At 43.4% G+C, this 26,907-nt stretch overlaps 1 protein-coding gene across 1 annotated transcript in view; it reads left to right on the top strand.

Annotated features, from left to right (window-relative positions):
- Nucleotides 1-136: 136 nt before the first annotated feature.
- Nucleotides 137-26,907, top strand: part of LOC123765391 (diphosphoinositol polyphosphate phosphohydrolase 1) — a 45,037-nt gene continuing 18,266 nt past the window's right edge. Inside the window, exons 1-2 of the mRNA XM_045753940.2 lie at nt 137-1,885; nt 13,891-14,046. Of these exons, the coding sequence (XP_045609896.1) occupies nt 1,796-1,885; nt 13,891-14,046 (246 nt within the window). The 5' untranslated portion in view covers nt 137-1,795. The remainder of the gene's footprint in view (nt 1,886-13,890; nt 14,047-26,907) is intronic.

Here is a 26,907-nt window from a genome sequence, read left to right as displayed (position 1 = left end):
GTTGACACTGGGGTCCCGGGTACTTAAAATCTGGATAAGCTGGATAAAATCTAAATAAGGAAGGGAACGGGGGGGGGGGGTTAATAAGTTCTTTTTTTTACAGTGTTTATTCAACGAGAGCTAATATTTTTTTAACTGGTTGAATTTTTAGATGTTTTTCATAACTTGAAGTTGAGCAAGACAGAGTATAACTAGTCAATTAGGGTAAATATTTACTCTCGTGTTGTCAATAATGAATGCACATGTGTTGGTTGGTGGGTCCGGAGTCCCATCAGTTACCAAGGAAATTAAACTATTTGTGTACGTCTTGCCAAATATTTTGGATATTTTAAAACCCTAAATAATTTATATATTGAAGCGAAACTAATTAAAAAGCGCAATAAATACACTATGATATATAAACACGGGGGTGGAAAACATGCATATATATAACTCTAAATTAGACCAAACAAAATTCGACATGGAGAAAACAATGAAAACAAAAGAGATTTGCATTGATTAATATATTACCTTGGATATCTTGTGATTATATAAGAGACGGAGTATAGAGAAGCGTATTTAATGGAGAGTTAGAGCCGTAAATAGGGAAAATAGTTGTGTAAACAAACGAGCAGAGATATATTTCCCAGAGAGTGAAGGGGAGGAAGGTAACGATCGCTGGGAACCAGCTGGCACAAGGGTCCAAAACTAATCCCAAAAGTCAAGCTCATGACGTCACAGTGACGTCACGCTCTTCACACTCGGTATAAATAAAATTATATAAATTTGTGTTTTATTTTTAGCAGGCTAGACAACGTTAGGACAAGTTAGAATAGGGCCAAGTTAGGCACAATTAAGTCAGGTTAGGGTAGAATAGATACGTCTAGAGGCTAGAGATGACGTAGAACAGTGCGTCTTTCGCGGCATTTTGGACCCGACTCCCAGCTGGGCGGCCGTCAGCCATCGCCGTCGAGCGGAGGCGAGACAAGTATCTTTAGTGGTGGATAGTTTATATCTCCCGCTCTCTCACGCCCCTTCCCTGACCGCGTCTCCTGCCTCCTCCCTCACGTGAAGCCATGGCTGTGACACGCTACTGCAGTAGGACTGACGGCTTACTTATATATCTGAACTACAAGTAGGGCGAGGGGCAGCGGCCGCGGAGTGTTGTGTTTGGGGGAGAGTTATAATATAACGCTCGAGGGGGAGGTTCGCCGCTCTTGTTCCCCCCCGTAAATTGAGGTGTGGAAGGCTCTCTCTCTCTCTCTCTCTCTGTCTCGTGTGTGTGTGTGTGTGTGTGGGTCCCCCTCCACCTCCCCATCTCTCATCTCCCTCTCCACCTCATAGGTGGACCTGCCCGCATTCTCTTGATGCCTGTCTGTCTCTCCCGCCATAGGGGATAGAGATTGCTGCCATGGTCGGGCCACGCTTCCCTCTCCGCTAAACCCCTGCCCGAGCCGGTTGGTTCGGAAACACTTATTTTCCTCTCCATTTTTTAAATACTTCGGTTCTCTCTGTCTCTCTCTTGACACTTTTTTTTTTCTTCCTTTCTGCTTCGTTTTTGACGTTTTTTTCCCCCACTTTATCTTACAACTCGTCTGTTTTCGCTTTCTCTCATCCTCTCTGGGCTACCTCTCCCTACTCCTCCTCCCCCCCCTACCCCCCTCACCTCACCTCCGCCCGTCTCCCAGCAAGCATCACCATCATGTCTCCACGACTCCACGGGCACCTAGTCTAGGCCGCCGTCACCATCACCGACCATCATCATCATTGTCGTCACCGTCATCATCGCCGGATCGCTCTCCGAGACCTGTGTATTATGACCGAAATGGTGAAAGCGCGTAACTACGATGAAGACGGATTTGTTAAGCGGGCAGCGTGTATATGTGTCAACGAGGACGAGACGCAGGTGAGCCGTTCCCAGCCCAACTTAACCATATATGTCTATAGGATTTACCATTTAGACACCTACACTCTATAGGATTTTTATGTCTATAGGATTTATCATTTAGTTGGCATAATTAGTTGGTTAGTCTTTTATGTGCACCTCGCTACAGCTGGATATACATCTCGTCAGGTATAATACTGTTTAATTTTTCAAATCTGCTTAACCTTACAATTAACCAAACAAAGTCCCTGTCTAACTGTGCCTAAGCGAATGCATCCTAACCTAACCATATATATGCTTCGGCACACCAACAGTGGTAAGACATTCGACCGGCGTTTCACGAGCTATTTTGCCTGGGTTCGTATCCTGGCTGAGGAGGATTGACCAGGTACCAATCGTTAACTGTAGCCTCTGTTCACCCAGCAGTGAATGGGTACCTGGTTGTTAAACGATTTGGTGGGCCGTATTCCAGGGAAAATTAAGTTTTAACGACCTACCTGAAATGCTATGCGTGCTAGTGGCTGTACAAGAATGTAAAATCTAATAAATATATATATATATATATGTCATACCTAGTAGCCAGAACTCACTTTTTGGCCTACTATTCAAGGCCCGATTTGCCTAATAAGCCAAGTTTTCCGGAATTAATATATTTTTTCTAATTTTTTTCTTATGAAATGATAAAGCTACCCATTTCATTATGTATGAGGTCATTTTTTTTTTATTGGAGTTAAAATTAACGTAAATATATGACCGAACCTAACCAACCCTACCTAACCTAACCTATCTTTATAGGTTAGGTTTGGTTAGGTAGCCGAAAAAGTTAGGTTAGGTTAGGTTAGGTAGGTTAGGTAGTCGAAAAATAATTAATTCATGAAAACTTGGCTTATTAAGCAAATCGGGCCTTGCATAGTAGGCTGAGAAGTGCGTTCTGGCTATTAGGTACGACATATATATATATATATATATATATATATATATATATATATATATAAAATTGTGTACATGTATATGTATGTTTGTATGTATGTAGTAGTAGGCATCCATCAGTCTCAGGAGACTGTGGAATTGGTGGTCTGGAGTGGCCTCTCCAGACCACAAAGCCAGGGTAGGTTGATATGGAGAAGCTGTCACCTAAGCAGCAGGTCCCCCCCCCCCCCCCTCTGTCTGGCACCGAAAGTCTCCAGTGGAAAGGCAAACACCAATACGATTGGTTCCAGCATCATTGCAGGCACTGTCAGGTCAGGAGTTAACCTCGAAGTTGGTGAAAGAAGGCACAGGGACTCCAAACCCGGAGACCGCCATGGTCGGAGCCAGAGAAGAACCACCCCAGCAAGGGCAAGAACGCCCCCAGCCTCCTGAAGCAGAGCCTGGGGCCGCACGAGCCCCAGGAGGTGGACTTCCCAGTCACCTTAAAGGTCCCAGTCCCGCTTAATTGCACACTAGTTTCTCCATCAGCTATCTCACCCTGTCAGGGTAAAAGAGACAAATGTATGTGAATGCATGCGTGTGTGTATATATGTATGTAATATATGTATATGTACGTATATGTGTGTGTGTATGTATATGTATGTGTATTAAGTATATATATATGGAAGCTGATCAGAATTACATTTCACCTTTGTAAATGCACATTAATGACACTATGTAAAAGACATATCGAACACTATGTAGAGCATACGTAAATCTGTGTATCTATGTATTTACGTATGTACGTTAGCTTAGCATTTTAAAAGCACCGAATCACCTACTGTGGTAGTTTGTTCAATAAATCCCTGAACTATATGTTTAACACATCTCTAACCCTGTCCATGGAGGACAGAAGAAAATGTATATATGCTGGTGAGCATTGTAAATGTCTGGCCACGTCTGTGGTAGAAAATAATAATAATAATAAAAAAAAGTCCCGCACCTATGATTTCCAGACAGATCGTCAGAGCGCTCTTTCACCCGAGGCCGGCTTCCTTCAAGTCCAAGCAGAAGGAAGAGTGATAATTATTAAATACAACAATTATTATTATAATTATTATCCCTCTTCTACTTGGTCTTGAAGGAAACTGACCTCGGGTGAAAGGGGGCTGTGATGATCTCTGTCTGGAACCCGTATGTATGTATATGTATATATATATATACATATACATATGGGAACTGGAACCAATCGTATTGGCATATGCCTTTCCATTGGAGACTTTCAGCACCGTGGAGAGGGGGGGGGACCTGCTGCCTGGGTAACAGCTTCTTCCCCGAATCAACCTGCCCTGGCTTTGCGTCCTGGTGAGGCCACTGCAGACCAGGCCGACGCCACTGCGCAACTCCATAGTCTCCTGAGCCTGATGGATGCCTACTACTACCTTGAGGTTACCTTGAGGTGCTTGCGGGGCTTAGCGTCCCCGCGGCCCGGTCGTCGACCAGGCCTCCTGGTTGCCGGACTGATCAACCAGGCTGTTGGACGCGGCTGCTCGCAGCCTGATGGATGCCTACTACTATAATATAAATAAAATGCAGATTTCAACAGGAAGCTTCATCAAATTTTTGTATTGGTTGACTATATCTTGTTACAGCCACCTACTTGGGCTATTAAAATTGACAGTGGTTACCCCAAAATTACAGATTGATACTTTTAAAAATAATGGAAAACCCACAAATGCAATTTGTGCGATAGTTTTTTTTATTTTTGTAGTTAAATATATTTTATTGTCTATCATGGGTAAAAATTCACCATTTGTAGACGTGACTATTGATCTATATTCCCAATGTTTGTGGTTAACGTTAGGTTTATTGTGGTTAGGTTCAATGTCTCTGCCCGAAATGCTAATGCGTGTTAGGGGCTTTGCATTTTTTTTTTTTTTTTTTTTTTTTTTTTCAGATATATACAAGAGTTGTTACATTCTTGTACAGCCACTAGTACGCGTAGCGTTTCGGGCAAGTCCTTAATCCTATGGTCCCTGGAATACGATCCCCTGCCGCGAAGAATCGTTTTTTCATCCAAGTACACATTTTACTGTTGCGTTAAACAGAGGCTACAGTTAAGGAATTGCGCCCAGTAAATCCTCCCCGGCCAGGATACGAACCCATGACATAGCGCTCGCGGAACGCCAGGCGAGTGTCTTACCACTACACCACGGAGACTGCACGGATTTACTCACATTATACTTGTAATTCACATTACAAGTGTATTTATGAACATCCAATATGCCTAATGTATTTTATATAAATATACAACATTATTATTGTGTTAAAATTGCCAAAACTGTATCTGGTTACTTGTGTGTTTAAGCACACTGATAAACTGGAAAGCTTAACCTGTGACACGGTAGTAAGTGCAGTTGGCTCGCAACCAATTGGGCCCCAAGCTAGATTCCTGAACAGAGTGAGACATCTAGATCCCATTTCCTTACTCCTGGTGTCGCTGTTCACCTAACAGTAGATAGATATCTAAGAGTTAGCGACTGTTAGTGTTGCATCCTGTAGAAGGTCGATCATGAGCTTACGGGGGATGGATAAGTAATACTCAGATTGAAAGATGGAATCAAGAGCAAGCATGTTGACCAGACCACACTGGTAATAGTGAAAGTATTGGAAAAAATAATCAAAACTAAATGGGTAGAACACCTGGAGAGAAATGATATAATATCAGACAGACAGTATGGTTTTCGATCTGGAAGATCCTGTGTATCGAATTTACTCAGTTTCTATGATCGAGCCACAGAGATATTACAGGAAAGAGATGGTTGGGTTGACTGCATATATCTGGACCTAAAAAAAGGCTTTCGACAGAGTTCCACATAAGAGGTTGTTCTGGAAACTGGAAAATATTGGAGGGGTGACAGGTAAGCTTCTAACATGGATGAAAAATTTTCTGACTGATAGAAAAATGAGGGCAGTAATCAGAGGCAATGTATCGGAATGGAAAAATGTCACAAGTGGAGTATCACAGGGTTCAGTTCTTGCACCAGTGATGTTTATTGTGTACATAAATGATCTACCAGTTGGTATACAGAATTATATGAACATGTTTGCTGATGATGCTAAGATAATAGGAAGGATAAGAAACTTAGATGATTGTCATGCCCTTCAAGAAGACCTGGACAAAGTAAGTATATGGAGCACCACTTGGCAAATGGAATTTAATGTTAATAAATGTCATGTTATGGAATGTGGAATAGGAGAACATAGACCCCACACAACCTATATATTATGTGAGAAATCTTTAAAGAATTCTGATAAAGAAAGAGATCTAGGGGTGGTTCTAGATAGAAAACTATCACCTGAGGACCTCATAAAGAATATTGTGCAAGGAGCCTATGCTATGCTTTCTAACTTCAGAATTGCTTTTAAATACATGGATGGCGATATACTAAAGAAATTGTTCATGACTTTTGTTAGGCCAAAGCTAGAATATGCAGCTGTTGTGTGGTGCCCATATCTTAAGAAGCACATCAACAAACTGGAAAAGGTGCAAAGACATGCTACTAAGTGGCTCCCAGAAATGAAGGACAAGAGCTACGAGGAGAGGTTAGAAGCATTAAATATGCCAAAACTAGAAGACAGAAGAAAAAGAGGTGATATGATCACTACGTACAAAATAGTAACAGGAATTGATAAAATAGACAGGGAAGATTTCCCGAGACCTGGAACTTCAAGAACAAGAGGTCATAGATTTAAACTAGCTAAACACAGATGCCGAAGAAATATAAGAAAATTCACCTTCGCAAATAGAGTGGTAGACGGTTGGAGCAAGTTAAGTGAGAAGGTGGTGGAGGCCAAGACCGTCAGGTAGTTTCAAAGCGTTATATGACAAAGAGTGCTGGGAAGACGGGATACCACGAGCGTAGCTCTCATCCTGTAACTACACTTAGGTAATTACACGGTGGTGGAGGCCAAAACCATCAGTAATTTCAAAGCGTTATATGACAAAGAGTGCTGGGGAGACGGGACACCACGAGCGTAGCTCTCATCCTGTAACTAGACTTGGGTAATTACACTTAGGTAATTACACACTAGAAGGTGAAGGGACGACGACGTTTCGTAGTGTGTGGTCTGGTCAACATTCTTCAGCTACGTTATTGTGACTCATCGCCCGCAAGAGCAAGCATATATATCATAAACACACACATCATATCTTCAAATCTGATATATATTCAACAACCTCCAATTCAATCAGTTCAGCCCCAATTGCAATTGAATATGTAATCAGCATTGGACATTTGGTCTATTCCTGCAGGCCACCCCCCAAAAAATATGTAAATTTTGTTGACCAGACCACACACTAGAAGGTGAAGGGACGACGTTGTTTCGGTCCGTCCTGGACCATTCTCAAGTCAATTGACTTGAGAATGGTCCAGGGCGGATCGAAACGTCGTCATCCCTTCACCTTCTAGTGTGTGGTCTGGTCAACATACTTTAGCCACGTTATTGTGACTCGTCACCTACATATGTAAATTTTCTTGAAAAAGAAATACATAACAAAGCATTCAGTCTACAAAAGAATTTTGTATACAAAGTGCAGGTGTTAACTGCAGGAGAACATGTGTAGAACAGATGACACGAAGTAGCAGCATTTTTCGGTTGGTTGGCATGAGGTCCAGGAAGAGGCTGCTTTCTGGACTTCATTAGTGTCAGGAAATGATACTAAACCATTAAAATGACACGCTTTGATACTTCCCTTGTTACTAGAACTATTACTTACTGTTTGACTTTTATGTAATAAGTGAAAAATATTTAAAATAAATAGATAAATAACAAAACCCATACATGGAATAAAATGGAAAGTAAATTTTTTTTTTTTAGTCTATCCTGGACCCTTATCACAAGGGTCATAAGGTATATTCCCATAATTTGTGCTATCAAGGACAGGAAACCTGTGTATAAAGTTTAGGCTTGGATCAGGACCCTCCCCCTTTCCCCACACCCTGTCACAAGGTCGCACTACTGACACCTGATGCAGCCCATCAACAGTTGCCCAACTCCCGGTGTTGAGATCGTTCGTCCTGGAGACCACCCCCAACTGTTCGTCAGTAGTCGAACCACTTGGGCTGGACGGTAGAGCGACGGTCTCGCTTCTTGCACGTCAGCATTCAATCCCCGACAAGTAGTTGGACACCATTCCTTTTCCAATATCCCATCCCAGATCCTTATCCTGACCCTTTCTAAGTGCTATACAGGTATAGTTGTAATGGCTTGGTGCTTTCCCCTGATAATTCCCTCCCCCGCTCTAAAAGCTTACTGGTCAGAGTAACCTCTGGACCAGCCTGTGGAACATATCGGAGCGTTGTAAACGATGAGCCAGGCTTGTCATGTGCGGCTCACTTCTGTCCTTGTGTGGGTTCTGATAATTGTATTAGAAGCAACGCCTGACACATGCTCTTACAACGTTTACCTCAGAGTGTATAAAGCATTTTCACTTTTTAGGCTTTTGGGAATGTAATATATATTTAAATGTGCAAAAATCATCACCAATGTACTTAACGTATGTACACCTGCACAACCAATTCCCTTAATGTACAAAGTATGTCGCTATTATACATGTACCTCACTACTACCTGTATCTTTGTATGTGCTCTGAAAGAATAAATTTACAACGTTTATCACCTAAACTGGTTCGTCTTTGGTACTGAATACATAATCGCACAGTTCGAAGTTAACTGTCTTGCTTGCCAAAATCTCAGGTTATATACAGACCACGGTAATTCACAGTAGTTTTGCAACTTAAAGGACGTCAGGGACAAATGGATGATGTCTGTGGTCAATAGGGAGACACCAATGTCTTCTAACACAACAGTTGACAAAACGTGTTATGGAGAGCCAATAACACTGTAATTAAGTGAACAGTAATTAAAAAAAAATCACTTTCATTTTATTCATGTATGGGTTTTGTTATCTATTTATTTATGTTGTATATGTTTCAAGCAAAATATATTAAACATGTTTTAAATAGATGATTCAAGCAGGGGAACTATACTGCCTGGGATGTAGGCCAAAATTCCCCAAGAAGTAGAAATAAGATTCTGGCAGGTGGGACGAGAGACTGACAGGTGGGACGAGACTGCTCCTGCCTTGGTGGCCGGGGCAGGGCAGGGTGTGGTGTCCTAATAAGGGATTATACAGAGTTTGGGACTGTGGACAGGATAATTGAACTCCGACTTAGTAATTATATATCATCCACACAAGCTGAACTGCAGGCCATTCTGGCGTGTTTGGAGGAAGTACGTCATGACGACAAAAATGTTTTTGTATTTGTCGATAGCCGAGGAGCACTGGAGTCCTTAAACAGTCGAAACCCAGTCTTCATGTCTATAGTGGAGGACTGTAAGAGAAGAATAACTGAGATACAGCTGAAAGGTCATAGTGTGAAATTCATGTGGATTCCATCTCATGTTGGAATAGTGCTCAACGAGGTGGGGGATGACTTGGCCAAACGTGCCACATCAAAACCACAAGTTGACATTGAATGTGAATTCACAATGAGACAAATAAGAAGCAAAATCAGAAATATTCAGGCACAGGTGGGAGTGGAGAGGAGAGAGATAATGTATGAGAGAAGTCAAACCATGCAACACTACATGTATGTGAGTCAAAACACCCTTTTCACTTATGGTAAAAGGAGAAATGCTTGGAGTGACTCTGTGTACATGCGGCTCAGGCTTGGGTACAAATATTACTGGGAATATGGGATAGATGTTCATGGTAATGACACGAAGTGTAAACTATGTGGTATGTTAAGGTCTCACACCCTTGCCCATTATATTCTTGATTGTCCGTTGATTAATGTATATAGAAACACTGAGATAAGGACTGTTCCTGAACAAATAGCCTGGATGTGTCACAACGGAAAGGTTGATGATATTCTTGAGAGATATAAGAATTTTGCACCAAGATTGTAATATTTTGTTGAATTATCTGCAGGTGTCTTGCAAATTGTCTATACAGTATACCTAGGTCATAAAAGTATTTGTGTGTACGTCTGATACCATACTACTTGTGAAGGAGGAAATGTATATGTTTACCTCTCAGAATGTTTGGTAATATGTTTATTGTTTGAGATGTGTGTCTATGTATATATTAACACGTTGTACTGAATGGGGTGAGAATAGCTTGAGCTACCTCATCCCTTTGTGTGTATTTTACCTCAATAAACTTATTTCAATTTCAATTTCAATGGTGGCCCAGGCTGACCTCGCTTCGGTCACGTGGGTCGGTGGTGCTGATTGGTGGTCAATTTCTCACTACAGTGTCTTGAACATTGCTTTGAGGTCCCGACACCACTCGCCGACCACCAAAATACCTTCCGACTTGTCCGCTACGATTTTATCCTTTCAGTTCCGTGGCGTAAAATACTTGTCTAAGATTAAATGAACTTTGAATTAACACTTACTCAACTTGCAATGAAGTAGTAGCCAATTCGTAACACTGGGTGTCTATTTGCCGCTAGGTCAACAGAGGCATGTTGAGCCCATTGGCCCTTAATACATAAGGCATCCAGGACGAACGGAAACATCGTCACTTGTTATAGTGACTTCTTCTGTGCATTACAAGTGTTTCTATCATGTAGGAAATTGATTTGTGTTTGAATTGAAATCAAATATTGAACGTTTGTTAATGGAGTGGCCATTTGTGGGCAGCCTCAGTAGCTCCCTCAGTGGCTCTGGTACCAGAAAACTACCAAGGCCAGCATTCATCAGGCATTTACATGGTCACTTAAGAAACCAGGGACCAGATTCACAAATCAGTTACGCAAGCACTTATGCACCTGCCAGGGGCCAGCTACACGAAGGAGTTATGCAAGCACTTACGCACCTGTACATCTTTCCTCAATCTTTGATGGTTTTGGTTACATTTATTAAAAAGTTTACAAGCATGCAAACTTCCCAATCAACTGTTATTGTTATAAACAGCCTCCTGGTGCTTCGGAGCTCATTAGCTGTTTAACCACTTAACTGCGCCAACCAAGTACTCTTGGCGGGAAACTGCGCCAACCAAGAAAACTCTTTTTGATTTTTCCGTACCCATTCTAAATACTGTACATGCGAGGTTAATTGTGTACGAAATGGACTCTTAGGACCTCCAGTGAGAGGCAGCCATCTTGGAAAAAATTCCCAGAAGGCCATAGGGCTGCTGGCTGGGTTAGTACTGAGTGAGCAACCATGGGTGGCACACGCTCCTCTTGCTCCCAAACATCTGTCTGACATGGTGTTCAAAGATAACGCTCTGTCGGTGAAATCCAAACCTTATTGTTTGAAGAACATAAGGGTCATAATATTGGTGAAGCTAGGGTCAATAAAGACCTAACACAAAGGTCGGATGCAAGTGATACAGCACCTATGAGGACGATACAGTGAGTGTATCCAGTTGTAGCTCTGAGCGTCACCCTTGCAATCCTATGCTATCTACAATTTATTTAGATGATACATAGATGAATCGTTTTTTGCGTTCAGTGATGATGCATCTGATACAAGTAGCATAGATGAACAGTGTTAGTGGATTCCATGATGGTGTTTTCCATAGATAGTATTTTCAAGAATACCTGAATCTCTTCCTGACTGACGGACACTCTTTGAGGCAAGCTGAATCTCTTCTTGTGTGGGACCATACAAAGCGATCTTTTCAAGACTACCTTACAAATTTATCTTTTCCTATAATCTTTTCAAGCTACCTTATGCTTTACAAGCTTGGCTACATACAACCTACAAGTACTAAAGCCAAGGGTGTATGTGAGTGGGTTATTTTCAAGCACACAGAACGAAGAAACAGGAAGCTAAAATTTATCTGTACCTGGTGCACTGAGAGCGTAGTCACGCTGTGCACCATGGACTACTTCATTGATTATTACTCACTTCCGAAGTACTGAGTGTGTAATACAGTGTGTTACTGTGTAAATAGTGTGTGAAACTGTACTTATTGTAATTTTAGTGAATTTTTAACAGGTAATATTGCGACAATAAACATTTATTGTGGACACATTACTGACACATGTATCACAGTTCCATGGAACATTATGAACGTTCTACTGTATACATATTGTAAAGGACACAAATATGCATTATATACAATAAAAAAAAACAAATAAAACCGCATTGGAAATACATAGAACAAATAACTGAAAATATATTTGTGGCAACACCCGGTGCTTGAATGGCCCGCGCGACCGTGTCTGGCCGAGTCATGCACAGGCGACCAGCCCCTGATGACATCACAGCGCACCTTGTCCACGTCCCCACAGCCAAAGTAAGAAAGTGGAATTTGGTATTTATTTTTACATAGACATGTTCAGGGAAGGGAATTTCTCATTTTACGAAGAAAAAATACATTTTTGGGAACACTATTTCATACGCACAGGGGAAATTTCACAATAAACTCGGCGCAGCACGGTGGTTAATAATAGTAAACAAAGCCGCCAAAGATTGAGAAAAGATGGACAGGTTTGTAAGTGGTTGCGTATCTGTTTCGTGAATCTGTCCCCTGTACATGTTTTCTCAGCCATGGCAGCATAGTCTGTGTTTATTAAACAGTTTACGTTTCAAACTTCACAACCTAAGGTTATTATTTATATAAAAAAAAGTAGTGCTTCAGAGCTCATAAACTGTTTAACAAATGTAAACTAAACCGCCGTTTAGTTTACTACGCCATTCTGTGTGATTGGGGGGTGTGGAACTACTCCCGAAACCCTCTCCAGGTATGCTCCAGGTATGCCGTGGTTGAGAGAAGATTTATGGGTCTTGTAAGTTGACTCATTAGTTCTTGATGAATTGTGGCCCAGACTGCTTAGGCCTACTGAATACCAGAACTAGAATTTGGTGAGCTCATAGAGGCAAGGGGAGCTTGGGGGATCGGAGATTACACAACTTGATCCGAAATATTCCATTTGGTCCAGGTCCAAAATATTCTTGGGTCTTCGTTTTCAGATGTGTTGGGTCGGGTGTCATCAACCTCAAACCCAAGTAAAACTTCCCAGACGAAGCAAAGCAAATTACATACAACTAAATCTCAAGTTTATATAACTGGATCGAATTTGCATTCCTGAACTCCGCAGGCACACGCACACCGCTGACTGGACCACAGTGAGCGTAAGAGCATCTCGGCCAGAAGTACTACTGGACGTACTACATGGAATTTGGAACGACACCGTCCGGTACCACGATCAACGTTTAACAATATACCCACCTACATTTCGGGTGTAGGAAGTGACGATCACCAGAGCACTGTATAAACATCAGAGGTCCGCGGTTGTTCAACGTCCTCCCAGCGACTATAAGAAATATTGCTGGAACAATCGTGGACATCTTCAAGAGAAAACTGGACTGTTTTCTAAGAGAAGTTCCGGATCAGCCGGGCTGTGGTGGGTATGTGGCCCTGCAGGCTGCTCCAAGCAACAGCCTGGTGGACCAAACTCTCACAAGTCGAGCCTGGCCTTGGGCCGGGCTTGGGGAGTAGAACTCCCAGAACCCCATCAACCAGGTATCAGTGCACAGTGAAATCACAAGAATGATAGTGTATGTGCGCCTGAGGAGTTCAGGGGCACAGGTTTAAGTTTTTCACTCAGCTTCAATATTTAATTGTTAATTCATCATGTTCATGAGATTTGTTGAACAAGCTGCCTATCTTAGATAAAAGACCTTCGCAGTATTTATTATTATCAAAAACACTCAAACACAATTTGTTTGTTAAAACAAAGAGTGCATTTCTGTAAACTATGTTAAGCTGGGATCTAAGAGAAGCCGTCTCTTTATCAGAATATTTGACGATCTAGGCCAGAAAGTCTTCAAATTTTATCTGTAAAAACATGATCCCATTCGCTGAAACTTTTCTGTTGTGCTCTGCTGTAATCAAACTCAATCGGTTTTACTACTGGAAGTCATTTTTGTTTATATGTATGTAATGTATGTATGTATGTATGTATATATATGTATATGTATGTATGTAAATGTTACTTTTACTGCTGCATATGTAATTCATGTTCTGTGATTTCATTGGGTATTTGGTTACCATTTGTTGGTTTGTTACGTGCTAATTGGCAGTTCTCAAACCAGGTTTTGTTGGTGTCTTCCCGTCGTGACTCTGAGCTGTGGATCGTGCCGGGGGGCGGGGTGGAGCCCAATGAACTTCCCGACATGGCCGCCATCAGGGAGGTACGGGAAGAGGCGGGCGTGTGTGGCATGTTGGGGCGCTGCCTCGGTGTGTTTGAGGTGAGGAATCATGCGTTGTTTACGTCTTCATTTTAACGACTCGTTTTATATAATTCCTCAGCTTAGCATGAACTTAATTGCTTTGATTTGGTTTGAGGGCTACTAGCATATATTGATTTAATAATAATAATAATAATAATAATTGCCATTTAATCTTTGATTACTAATAGCATTAAAGCTTAAATGACGAATATAATATTTAAAGAAGGTTGAAAATCATTGGCATTTGAGTTTCGAAGGTGGTTAATAATTCTAACTGGCTCGTGTTGCATATTGCTGTTAATTATATTATTACTTTGATTAAACTTAGACTTGTATAAGGTTTCCTTAGATTTTGCATTAGGCTTCCACAGACTTGTATTAGGCTTCCATGGATTGTGCCTTAGACTTATCAGGCTTACATAGGCTTGTATTATTCTATGTATTAGTCTTCCTCAGGCTTGTACTAGACTTCCACAGGCTTGTATAGCTTTCCCTAGGCTGGTATTAGACTTGCCAAGGCTTGTACTGTATTTGACTTCCCTAAACTTGCATTAGACTTCTCAATTCAAAAGCTAATGGACTTTTATATTGTGTTCCAAATCCACAAAACTATACTGCAGTACTTCTGGGTGTGAATTAGAAGTTCCGGGGGTGGTTTAAAAGCTCTGGGTGCGGTTTAGAAGCTCTGGGTGCGGTTTAGAAGCTCTGGGTGCGGTTTAGAAGCTCTGGGTGTGAATTAGAAGCTCTGGGTGCAGTTTAGAAGCTCTGGGTGCGGTTTAGAAGCTCTGGGTGCGGTTTAGAAGCTCTGGGTGCGGTTTAGAAGCTCTGGGTGCGGTTTAGAAGCTCTGGGTGCGGTTTAGAAGCTCTGGGTGTGGTTTAGAAGCTCTGGGTGCGGTTTAGAAGCTCTGGGTGTGGTTTAGAAGCTCTGGGTGCGGTTTAGAAGCTCTGGGTGTGGTTTAGAAGCTCTGGGTGTGGTTTAGAAGCTCTGGGTGTGGTTTAGAAGTTCTGGGTGTGGTTTAGAAGCTCTGGGTGCGGTTTAGAAGCTCTGGGTGTGGTTTAGAAGCTCTGGGTGTGGTTTAGAAGCTCTGGGTGTAGTTTAGAAACTCTGGGTGCGGTTTAGAAGCTCTGGGTGCGGTTTAGAAGCTCTGGGTGTGGTTTAGAAGCTCTGGGTGTGGTTTAGAAGCTCTGGGTGTGGTTTAGAAGTTCTGGGTGTGGTTTAGAAGCTCTGGGTGCGGTTTAGAAGCTCTGGGTGTAGTTTAGAAACTCTGGGTGCGGTTTAGAAGCTCTGGGTGCGGTTTAGAAGCTCTGGGTGTGGTTTAGAAGCTCTGGGTGTAGTTTAGAAACTCTGGGTGCGGTTTAGAAGCTCTGGGTGCGGTTTAGAAGCTCTGGGTGTGGTTTAGAAGCTCTGGGTGTAGTTTAGAAACTCTGGGTGCGGTTTAGAAGCTCTGGGTGCGGTTTAGTATTTGAATAATGAGCTGTACAATATATAGGGTATATATATATAGTTCATTTACTGGAATTTATGTGAATTTACCTGAATTTTATCTGAATTTTCTAGAATTTTACCAGAATTTATGTGAATTTTCCCCTGATTTACCTAAATTTACGTGAATTTTACCCTAGTTTACCTGAATTTTATCAGAATTTAACTGAAGTTTATCAGAATTTACCTGAGGTGCCACCATATCTGTAGTTGTCCTCGACATGGACAGGAAGCTGGCGGCTTGTCAAAGGTCCTCCTTTCGATTTCTGTCATATTTAATCTGTTCGGGAATTTGGTTGAAAATAATTCAGCCTGGGCCATGACTGTGGCTCAGCATTTTATAAAATGCTGTAATGCATAAAATATTAATATTCAAATTTACACTCTGAAATTGGCCATGCGGTGGCTTAATTATTATTTTTATATTATTACTAAGAGCTATTTGCGTGTTATTAGTTGTATGGGATTTGAAGCTTGTTAATAATACACTAATTTAAATGACTGACAAACGAATATTTTCTAGTTGTCCATTTTAAACGCAAGGCCTTATGAAACGATTAGATTAAGAGACGTAGTGCTCCAGGGCAGAAAAGTTAATGTGTTACGAGAGTGTTACGTAAGGTTCACAGTGATGCAAGTGCTGGAGTGAAGCTGTGGAAGGTAGAGTATGAGACGAGGGAGAGAGTGGGCAGGTGGGAAAGGAGAGGGTGGGGTGCACTGATGGGAGAGGAGAGCAGGTGCACAGAGGGAGAGGGCAGGCAGGTGGTGGAAGGAGAGGGCAGCAACGGTGGAAGGAGAGGGCAGCAATGGTGGAAGGAGAGGGAGGGGGCAGATAAAAGGAGTCAGCTGGCGGGAAGGAGAGCTGTGAGTAATAGCAAGTGCGAGAAGCTTACGTTTGGTCAGAAGAATATTAAGAATAAATTTGTTTATAATGTCGGATTCCAGATAGTTGGATGCTAAGCTAACATTGGCCAGCACTACATAGCAGCTTCGTGCAGTTAGATTAATGTGGCACTCTGGATATGTTTTGTTATGCCCCCATATCATTCTTACCCAAATTTGTGTTTTTGCCTTGAACTGATGTTATTATCATGCTCTTCACCATCCAGTATACCCAGTGGTAGGTCTAACTTATCGTTCCCCAGCTGTGGGGTGCCCACTGGGCGGTTTACCCAGTGGTAGGTCTAACTTATCGTTCCCCAGCTGTGGGGTGCCCACTGGGCGGTTTACCCAGTGGTAGGTCTAACTTATCGTTCCCCAGCTGTGGGGTGCCCACTGGGCGGTTTACCCAGTGGTAGGTCTAACTTATCGTTCCCCAGCTGTGGGGTGCCCACTGGGCAGTTTACCCAGTGGTAGGTCTAACTTATCGTTCCCCAGCTGTGGGGTGCCCACTGGGCAGTTTACCCAGTGGTAGGTCTAACTTATCGTTCCCCAGCTGTGGGGTGCCCACTGGGCAGTTTACCCAGTGGTAGGTCTAACTTATCGTTCCCCAGCTGTGGGGTGCCCACTGGGCAGTTTACCCAGTGGTAGGTCTAACTTATCGTTCCCCAGCTGTGGGGTGCCCACTGGGCGGTTTACCCAGTGGTAGGTCTAACTTATCGTTCCCCAGCTGTGGGGTGCTCACTGGGCGGTTTACCCAGTGGTAGGTCTAACTTATCGTTCCCCAGCTGTGGGGTGCCCACTGGGCAGTTTACCCAGTGGTAGGTCTAACTTATCGTTCCCCAGCTGTGGGGTGCCCACTGGGCAGTTTACCCAGTGGTAGGTCTAACTTATCGTTCCCCAGCTGTGGGGTGCCCACTGGGCAGTTTACCCAGTGGTAGGTCTAACTTATCGTTCCCCAGCTGTGGGGTGCCCACTGGGCAGTTTACCCAGTGGTAGGTCTAACTTATCGTTCCCCAGCTGTGGGGTGCCCACTGGGCAGTTTACCCAGTGGTAGGTCTAACTTATCGTTCCCCAGCTGTGGGGTGCCCACTGGGCGGTTTACCCAGTGGTAGGTCTAACTTATCGTTCCCCAGCTGTGGGGAGCCCACTGGGCGGTTTACCCAGTGGTAGGTCTAACTTATCGTTCCCCAGCTGTGGGGTGCCCACTGGGCAGTATACCCAGTGGTAGGTCTAACTTATCGTTCCCCAGCTGTGGGGAGCCCACTGGGCAGTTTACCCAGTGGTAGGTCTAACTTATCGTTCCCCAGCTGTGGGGAGCCCACTGGGCAGTTTACCCAGTGGTAGGTCTAACTTATCGTTCCCCAGCTGTGGGGTGCCCACTGGGCAGTTTACCCAGTGGTAGGTATAACCTATTATTCTCCAGCTGTGGGGTGCCCACTGGGCAGTATACCCAGTGGTGTGTTACCCAAGTGTAGTTACAGGATGAGAGCTACGCTCGTGGTGTCCCTTCTACCCAAATAATATACACATGGAAAGCACTGGAGGGCCAGGTCCCAAATCTACACATTAAAATAACAACGTACTGGAGTGAACGATATGGAAGAAAATGCAGAATTGAACCAGAGAAGAGCAGAGGTGCCATAGGCACAATCAGAGAACACTGTATAAACATCAGAGGGCCACGGTTGTTCAACATCCTCCCAGCGAGCATAAGAAATATTGCCGGAACAACAGTGGACATCTTCAAGAGGAAACTATAGTGTTTCCTCCAAGGATTGCCGGACCAACCGGGCTGTGGTGGGCATGTGGACCTGCGGGCCGCTCCAAGCAACAGCCTAGTGGACCAAACTCTTCAAGTCAAGCCTGGCCTCGGGCCGGGCTTGGGGAGTAGAAGAACTCCCAGAATCCCATCAACCAGGTATCAACCCAGTACTCTTTGTCATATAACGCTTTGAAGTTACTGACGGTCTTGGCCTCCACCACCTTCTCACTTAATTAACTTGTTCCAACCGTCTACCACTCTGTTTGCGAAAGTGAATTTTCTTCATATTTCTTCGGCATCTTCGTTTAGTTAGTTTAAATCTTTGATCCTCTTGTTCTTGAAGTTTCAGGTCTCAGGAAATCTTTCCTATCGATTTTATCAATTCCAGTTACTATTTTGTATGTAGTGATCATATCCCCTCTTTTTCTTCTGTCTTCTAGTTTTGGCATATTTAATGCCTCTAACCTCTGCTCATAGCTCTTGCCCTTCAGTTCTGGGAGCCACTTAGTAGCATGTCTTTGCACCTTTTCCAGTTTATTGATGTGCTTCTTAAGATATGGGCACCACACAACTGCTGCATATTCTAGCTTTGGCCTAACAAAAGTCATGAACAATTTCTTTAGTATATCGCCATCCATGTATTTAAAAGTAATTCTGAAGTTAGAAAGCGTGGCATAGGCTCCTCGCACAATGTTCTTTATGTGGTCCTCAGGTGATAGTTTTCTATCTAGAACCACCCCTAGATCTCTTTCTTTATCAGAATTCTTTAAAGATTTCTCAGGGTCTATGTTCTCCTATTCCATATTCCATATCATGGCATTTATTCACATTAAATTCCATTTGTCAAGTGCTGCTCCATATACTTATTTTGTCCAGGTCATCTTGAAGGGCATGACAATCATCTAAGGTTCTTATCCTTTCTATTATCTTAGCATCATCAGCAAACATGTTAATATAACTCTGTATACCAACTGGTAGATCATTTATGCAGACAATAAACATCACTGGTGCAAGAACTGAACCCTGTGGTACTCCACTTGTGACATTTCTCCAGTCCGATACATTGCCTCTGATTACTGCCCTCATTTTTCTATCAGTCAAAATTTTTCATCCATGTTAGAAGCTTATCTGTCACTCCTCCAATATTTTCCAGTTTCCAGAACAACCTCTTATGTGGAACTCTGTCGAAAGCCTTTTTTTAGGTTCAGATAGATGCAGTCAACCCAACCATTTCTTTCCTGTAACATCTCTGTGGCTCTATCATAGAAACTGAGTAAATTCGATACACAGGATCTTCCAGATCGAAAACCATACTGTCTGTCTGATATTATATCATTTCTCTCCAGGTGTTCTACCATTTAGTTTTTACTATTTTTTCCAATATTTTGACAATTACACTTGTCAATGATACAGGTCTATAATTGAGGGGGTCTTCCCTGCTGCCACTTTTGTAGATTGAAACTATGTTAGCCTGTTTCCACACATCTGCTACGACTCCTGTACACAGGGAGGTCTGAAAAATCAGCCGAAGTGGTATGTTGAGCTCAACTGCACGTTCTCTCAGAACCCCATGGTGAAACTCCATCTAGGCCAACTGCTTTGTTCTTTCTTAGCTCCAAGAGCATTTGTTTCACTTCGTCTCTAGACACCTCTATGTGCTCTATGTTGTTCTCTGGAATTCATATTGTGTCTGGTTCCTTGAAGATCTCGTTTTGTATAAACACTTTGGAACTTTTCGTTTAATGTTTTACATATTTCCTTTTCATTTTCCGTGTATCTGTCCCCCATTTTCAACCTCTGAATATTATCCTTTACCTGTAGTTTGCTTTTAATGAGTTTATAGAAAAAGCCTGGATCTGATTTACATTTGTTTGCTATACCGTTCTCAAAGTCCCTCTCTGCCTCTCTCCTTACTGACATGTAGTTGTTTCTCGCATCTTTGTATCGCTGGTATGTTTGGGGGTTTGGCCTCTTCCTATAATGATTCCATGCTTGTGTCTTTTGATCTCTGGCCCTCTCGCAATTTCTGTTGAACCAATCCTGTTTCCTAGGTCTGCATCTCTGTTTTGGTATGAATGTATGTGTGCCTTCATCGTATATTTTGCAAAATATAGCATACATCTCATTTACTTCATTACCTAGCAACAAGTCTGTCCAATTATACCCAGGAAAAAAATTTCTAAGTTCCCCATAGCGTCCTCTCTTGAAATCAAGTTTAAAACTGTTTCAATGTCCCCATTCTCTACTAGATTATATTGCAAAGCGTATTTAATGTCCAAGAGAACGTGATCACTCTTTCCCAAGGGAGGCAGGTACTGGATGTCAAATACCTCTTCTTTCCTGGTGAATATTAGATCCAGTATTGATGGAACATCCCCTTCCTTCATTCTTGTGGCCTACTTGACGTGTTGATACATGAATGTCTCCAAGATGAGACTATAGCGTGTGTGTGTAATTACCTAAGTGTAATTACCTAAGTGTAGTTACAGGATGAGAGCTACGCTCGTGGTGTCCCGTCTTCCCAGCACTCTTTGTCATATAATGCTTTGAAACTACTGACGGTCTTGGCCTCCACCACCTTCTCACTTGGTGGTGGAGGCCAAGACCGTCAGTAGTTTCAAAGCATTATATGACAAAGAGTGCTGGGAAGACGGGACACCACGAGCGTAGCTCTCATCCTGTAACTACACTTAGGTAATTACACTTAGGTAATTACACACACACGCTATAGTCTCATCTTGTGTGTGTGTGTGTACACTTGCACACTTGCAGACGATGGCTTAAGATATGAAGACACACACCACACCACCAGAAAATGAGGAGATGCCGATGTTTCGTGTGTGTATACTTCCCTAGCTCTGGGGAAGCCCAGCAACCAGTATACCCAGTGGTGTGTGTGTGTGTGTGTGTGTACTCTACCTCAGCTCTTGGATGCCCAGCAACCAGTATAACCAGTGGAGGTCTCTACCCTAGTTCTAGGGTGGCCACGAACCTCCATACCCAGTGGGCTGAACTTGGAGGCAGAATTCAACACCCATGAATTAAGTGGCTTTATAAAACATGAAAATATTGTTCCTGCTAAGTATAAATACTATACCCTGATGTTCTGAACTTATTATAAATAAAATTATTAATTATTATTAGTAGTAGTAGTACAGTAGTAGTAGTATAATTTAATGTGCACGTGTTTGAAAGTATTATTTTTATGCATTAGCTCTTAGCATTCCCACAGTTTGCATTATTATACAGTGGCACCTCGACATACGATTGCCCCTACTTACGATAATTTCGAGTTATGATGTAAATTTCATCGAAAAATGCGACTCGACATCCAATGGTGTCGTCGACTTCCGATATTTGTTGGTACACGTTCGGGTCGACCGAGTGCGTGGTTTCCAGTCACGCGGCCGACCTGCCTCAGTTTACTACAGCTGCCCGCTTAGTAACGATCGCTGCCTATAAGAAATTCCGCTTTTGTGGTGATTTTTTGCATTTTGAACATTAAAGTAATTATTATATATCACTCCATGAGTCCCAGGAAAGTCAGTGGTAAGGCTCAACATATGAAAACCCATGTAAGGATGACCATAGAGCAGAAACAAGAGTACAGAATGTCTCTTCCTCAACAATTAAGAAAATGTGTGCAGCATGGGAAGAATTGCAAACCTTTGCCGAAACGACTCGCCCAAATCAAGCTGCAGTAGGCCGTTGCCTTAACCTATTCAATGACACTGATGCATCATTACAGACAAATGTTATAATGAAGGGAAAAACAAATGTCTCGACAAATTTGTAGTGAGACAAACAAGCACTGAACCACAACCAGGTCCTAGTGGTATTCAGGCAAAACGTAGGAGAGAGTACCCTAAAGAAAACATCACTGCCTGATGTGATAATGGAAGGGGACTCCCCTTCCAAACAGGGACAACTCTCCTCCCCCCCCTCATCACCATCTTCCATACACCATCAAGAGCCCTCCATAAAGGTAAGAGACACTTTGGTACTGTATTATAGTTAGAAAAAAACATTGTATTCAGTATAAAATGTATTTGTATGTTATTATTTTGGAGGGTGGGGAACGGATTAATTCAATTCCGTTTATTTCTTATGGGAAAAATCACTTTGACTTGGGTTATTTCGACTTATGATCCTGTCTCTGGGAACAGATTAGCATCGTAAGTCGAGGCCCCATTGTATTAATAAGATCACGTTTATCGTCTATATTATTGTTCCAGTAAGCCATTGAGCTTTTAAATATATCGTTCTTTGCCAATAAATTGTGTTTTCTGGAGCACAACAGCATACGGACTATGCTATACAGTAATTATAATGACCCTTTATTGTAATGACCTAGTATTCCGTTCCCAGGATCTCGTCCCCCAGCATTATGCAGTGTATGCGTGGTAATTGTTATTATGATCATTGGCTTTATAATCTAACAACATCACCATGCAATGTTTGGATTCTGTTTAGTTGGATTCGTCCAGTGGTCTGAAGCATCTGGATGCGTTAAGCTTTAAACCGCGCAAATCATATATATATGATATCAGTGACAAAACCGAAACCGCGCACATCATATATATATGATTTCGTGTCTAGCGCTATAATTTAAACGCCCTGCCTGGGATAGGGGCAGCTATAGTACAGCCACGACCGATAGTTGCCAGATGCCACCTAGAAAAAAATCCAGGCCAACATTCTTGGGTGTTAGAGCATCAGTATTGAGGCAAGCCACCAAGGCTGGCGCACGCAGCACGAGCTCACAGCACCGCTGTTCAGCTTGTGACCACAGCATCGCCTACAAATACCATAATATATATGATACTGCTATTATTTAACAGTGATAGTATTACTGAAGCCCCCTGACTGTGATAAAACTGACCAGGATTCTGATAATAGCAGGATTGTGGTGATATTTAGCGCTGTACTCCATGGAGGGAGGAGTAAGGCTGTGGAGGGAGGGTTGTGGTGTCGTCTTCTGACTGTGTGTGGCCACCATTTATTGACTGCACTCACCATACCAGCTTAGTGGTTCGCTATGGTGAACACAAATGTAGATACTTATATATAATGTGTGTATAGTGTGAGATAACAGCAAGAGTGGGAGGTTGGGAGCCGCCAATTTGGTGCGGGAGGAGTGTCGTCTGCACGACTTGGCATGTTGTTTACTGATGGCCACTATGGTCTTTGGGCACTATACCAGCTTATTTGTACACGTATGGTGAATAAAACAGGTAGATACTTGTATATAATGTGTGTATATAGCGTAATAATACCACAAACAATATTGTTGGAGGAGAAATATTAGTGCGTCTGGCCTTGAGGGCGGCCGCCGATCAGCTGACTGTGTGAGTAGCTACGTCTTTGTGCCTTTACTCACCATACAAGCTTAGATGTACAGTTATGGTGAACAAAACATGTAAATACGTATATATAACGTCTGTGTATAGTGAATAAATGCAAAAACAGTATTGTGGGAGGAGATTGAGGGCGAGTGAGGTGGTGTTGAGGGAGGGAGTGGCAGTGAGTGGCTCGAAGGTGTGTGGCAGTCACTCCTCGTTGCTTTTTGACTCACAAGACCAACTTAGTAGTTCGTTATGGTGAACAAAACATGCAGATACTTGTATATAACCTGTGTATATAGTGTAACAACAGCAAAACTATTTGTTTATTGTTTTATGAACATAATAATTGAATCACTAATATGCACACCATAATTTTGAGTACAGCGATGGTTCACACATTTTATTATATAAATATACCACAGTTCACTGTATGGAATAATATTACTTCAAAAGAACTAAGAAAAAATCAGAGACATTGAAATAATTAGGTAATAATATATTTGTGGCAACTGCCGTCTGACAGCTCGGGCGGAGTAGACCTCGTCTGGCGAAGGCTCTGTCAACGCCCCTTTTTTGCCACACTTCTCTACCCTATTGCGGCTAAAATATGCCACCTACGATTTTTCTGTTATTTTTTCCGTGATCAGGGAACAAAAATGAACACTTCTATAAGACGAAAGAATTTCTTGGATTTTTTGTTGTTGTTGGGCCTGTGGGAGTGAATTCCATTTGGGCCCCTAGCGGTTTGAGGGTTAAAGTGGAGTCTGCCTGACTGTGATCTCATTTTTCTTTAGGTGTTTAGGATAAGGTACAGAAAGAGAATTTAATTAGGATGGAGGCTGAAGAATGGTGGATTAAAGGTAGGGTTAATGACAGGAGAAGGATGAGGAGGAGGATGATAGTGATACGGGAAAGGGATAGAATATAATTCACGGTGAATACATGCTCAACATCAGTCATGTCAAACATATGTGAAGCAGCCGATATGTGCTCAAGTATGGTATGTAGTTGTATTTTGTGATTCTCCTGCTTTGACCCAAATTAACATAATGGCCCTCTAACTAATTAAAATTTTAACATTTCTGGTGTAGAATTAATGTTCTAAAAAATAAAATGTATTAACTCATTCACATGTGTTCCCTTTCCTGTCCCTCTTTGTCAGGACGTACAAGGAAGCCACGACGACTTCTTAAAAACCAAGGCAAGCTTTTATTTAAGGAGGTTGACTTGGCAATGGTTAGAACCTAGACGTCCACTTCCCCCTCTGGACGTGACAGCTTGCCGAGCCTCGGGAATGTTTACTGAACGCAGTTGTTGCTGTTCTGAATGTTAATGTGCTCTGTGCCTCGCTCAGGGTGGGGATGGATGGACTGTTAATGTGTAGTGTCTTGCCTAAGCTCATTGTTTCATGCCATGTAGTTGGAAATAGAATCAGATAAGGTAGCTGTAGCATTTTTTTTTTTAAGTCTGTCATGGGAGAGAAAAAGAGAGAGAGAGGTACAGTGAATGGTCAATGTACTTTATACCAACCTATTGGTTGCTGTAATGTACTGTGATTTTTGTCATGGCAGAGTAAGATAGATTAGTCATTGCATTTTTCTGGGGAGAGCCCCACCGGCTCCCCAGAGCTTACCAGGCTGATATGCTAATGTCAGACTTTGGCATCAGTCATGTGTATGGAGTACTATGGTCCTACCGGGGACCACAAGCCAGAACCTGGGCCCCCTCTAGAGAGGGGGCCATATAGAAACCCCCGTATGATTGGAAGCATTCTGTGTCTGCCATCGACCGGGTTAGGTACCCAGAGAGGTAAGCGTCCCAAAACAAACCCCTATTTTGGTGAAAATTGAAACCAAAAGCTGAACGAGTGGATAGAACTCCCCCAAACAAAAACGAGCAAACTAGTATGACATCACCCATCGTTGTGCCGCTGTCTGCGCAGCTCCCCCCTCCCCGGGAGGGGGAAGGGGGGGGCCTCAGATCCACTGCACCGGCAATCCACACCTCAGTTCTTGAGGCTGATGCTATTAGCTCGGTTGTGTGCTCTGGCTCCAGTCTTTTTGTGGCGCTGTGCCTTGTGTGTGGCGGCTGTACTTCAGGGGTGCGAGAGCCAAGAGTTATTCCTCAGTACTGAGGCTGCATGCGCCTAGGGTTCCCTTCCCTAGGTGCCTTGTAAGTACTGCCCTTGGAGCTTGGGGTTACTTTCCACAAGTTCCTCGGGGTCTGCCTCTGTGGATCTGTTTAACTGCTCAGTTTTTCGGCCGGCCCTTTGGGTACTTGGGTGTTTTGTCTCCCTCGTTTACCTGTAAACGTTTACCTCTTATCCTCTGTATGAGGCAGTTTTTGCACTGGTAAGGGGCGCAGGGTGCTCTGCGCGAAGTTCTGGGTCTCGTAAGGGGTGCCGGCCCTTTCGCGGTTCGCCCCATTGATGGGGCGATGGTGGGGAGGCTTGCGCTGTTTGCTCACACCTGGTCCAAAACACGTGGGCGTTTTGGGTCGTTTCGCACAGCCTCCAGTGGCATTGGGTGGCCCCTCCCCCTGTGGGGGGTTCGAGGCTGGCAGGGCAGGCTTCTTTCCCTGTGCTCTATCAGGTCGTCTTGGAGTGGGTTCGCTTGGGAGTGGTCGAAACGACGTCGTCCCTCAGATGGGTTTCCCGCCTGTTTCCTGTCCCGAAATGGGACTGCGCGGACCTGCGGTTCATTCTGGATTTGTCCCGTCTGAACCTCTGGGTTCATTGCCCCTCCTGAACCCTTTCGGATGACCACACTGTCCCAGATTCGGCTCCTGTTGAAGCCGGACACTTGGATGGTGTCCCTGGACCTCCGGGACGCTTATTGGCACATCCCGATTCATCCGGGGTTCAGATACTGGCTCGGTTTTGTGGGGCTTCGTTCTTACCACTTTCGTTGTCTTCCGTTCGGGTTGAACCTGGCACCTCGCGTTTTCACACACCTTACGTGGGTCGTGTTGGCCCGTCTGCGTCTGTTAGGTGTTCGGATGTTGGCCTACCTCGACAACTGGCTGGTTTGGGCTCCCAGTTAGTTCGCTTGTCTGCTGGCCAGGGATCTGGTTCTTTTTCAGCTTGCCGGATTCGGGTTCTTGGTGAACTGGAGGAAGTCCCATATGGTTCCCTCCCAGGTTCGGACCTGGCTGGGCCTTGTGTAAGACTCTCGGACCGCTTCCTTGTCTCTTCCTCCGGAGTCTCTCATGGTGCTGCGGTCCTGCTTTTGCCTGTTTCTGGGGAGCTCCCGGGTCACCCGGTGGTTGCTCGAGGGTCTGTGCAGGAGCCTGAACTTTGCAATGACAGTCTACCTGCCGGGTCGGGCTTGGCTTCGTCGACTGTCCTGGTTCTTTCGGGGATGTCCCTTCCGCCTTTCTCGTGATCGCTGGGTTCGGATTCCAGGGGC

The sequence above is a fragment of the Procambarus clarkii genome, chromosome 5 (genome assembly GCF_040958095.1).
Source record: "Procambarus clarkii isolate CNS0578487 chromosome 5, FALCON_Pclarkii_2.0, whole genome shotgun sequence".
Lineage (NCBI taxonomy): Eukaryota > Metazoa > Arthropoda > Malacostraca > Decapoda > Cambaridae > Procambarus > Procambarus clarkii.
The sequence above is the reverse complement of the archived record's forward strand: the minus strand, read 5'-3'. Positions and strand labels throughout refer to the sequence as shown.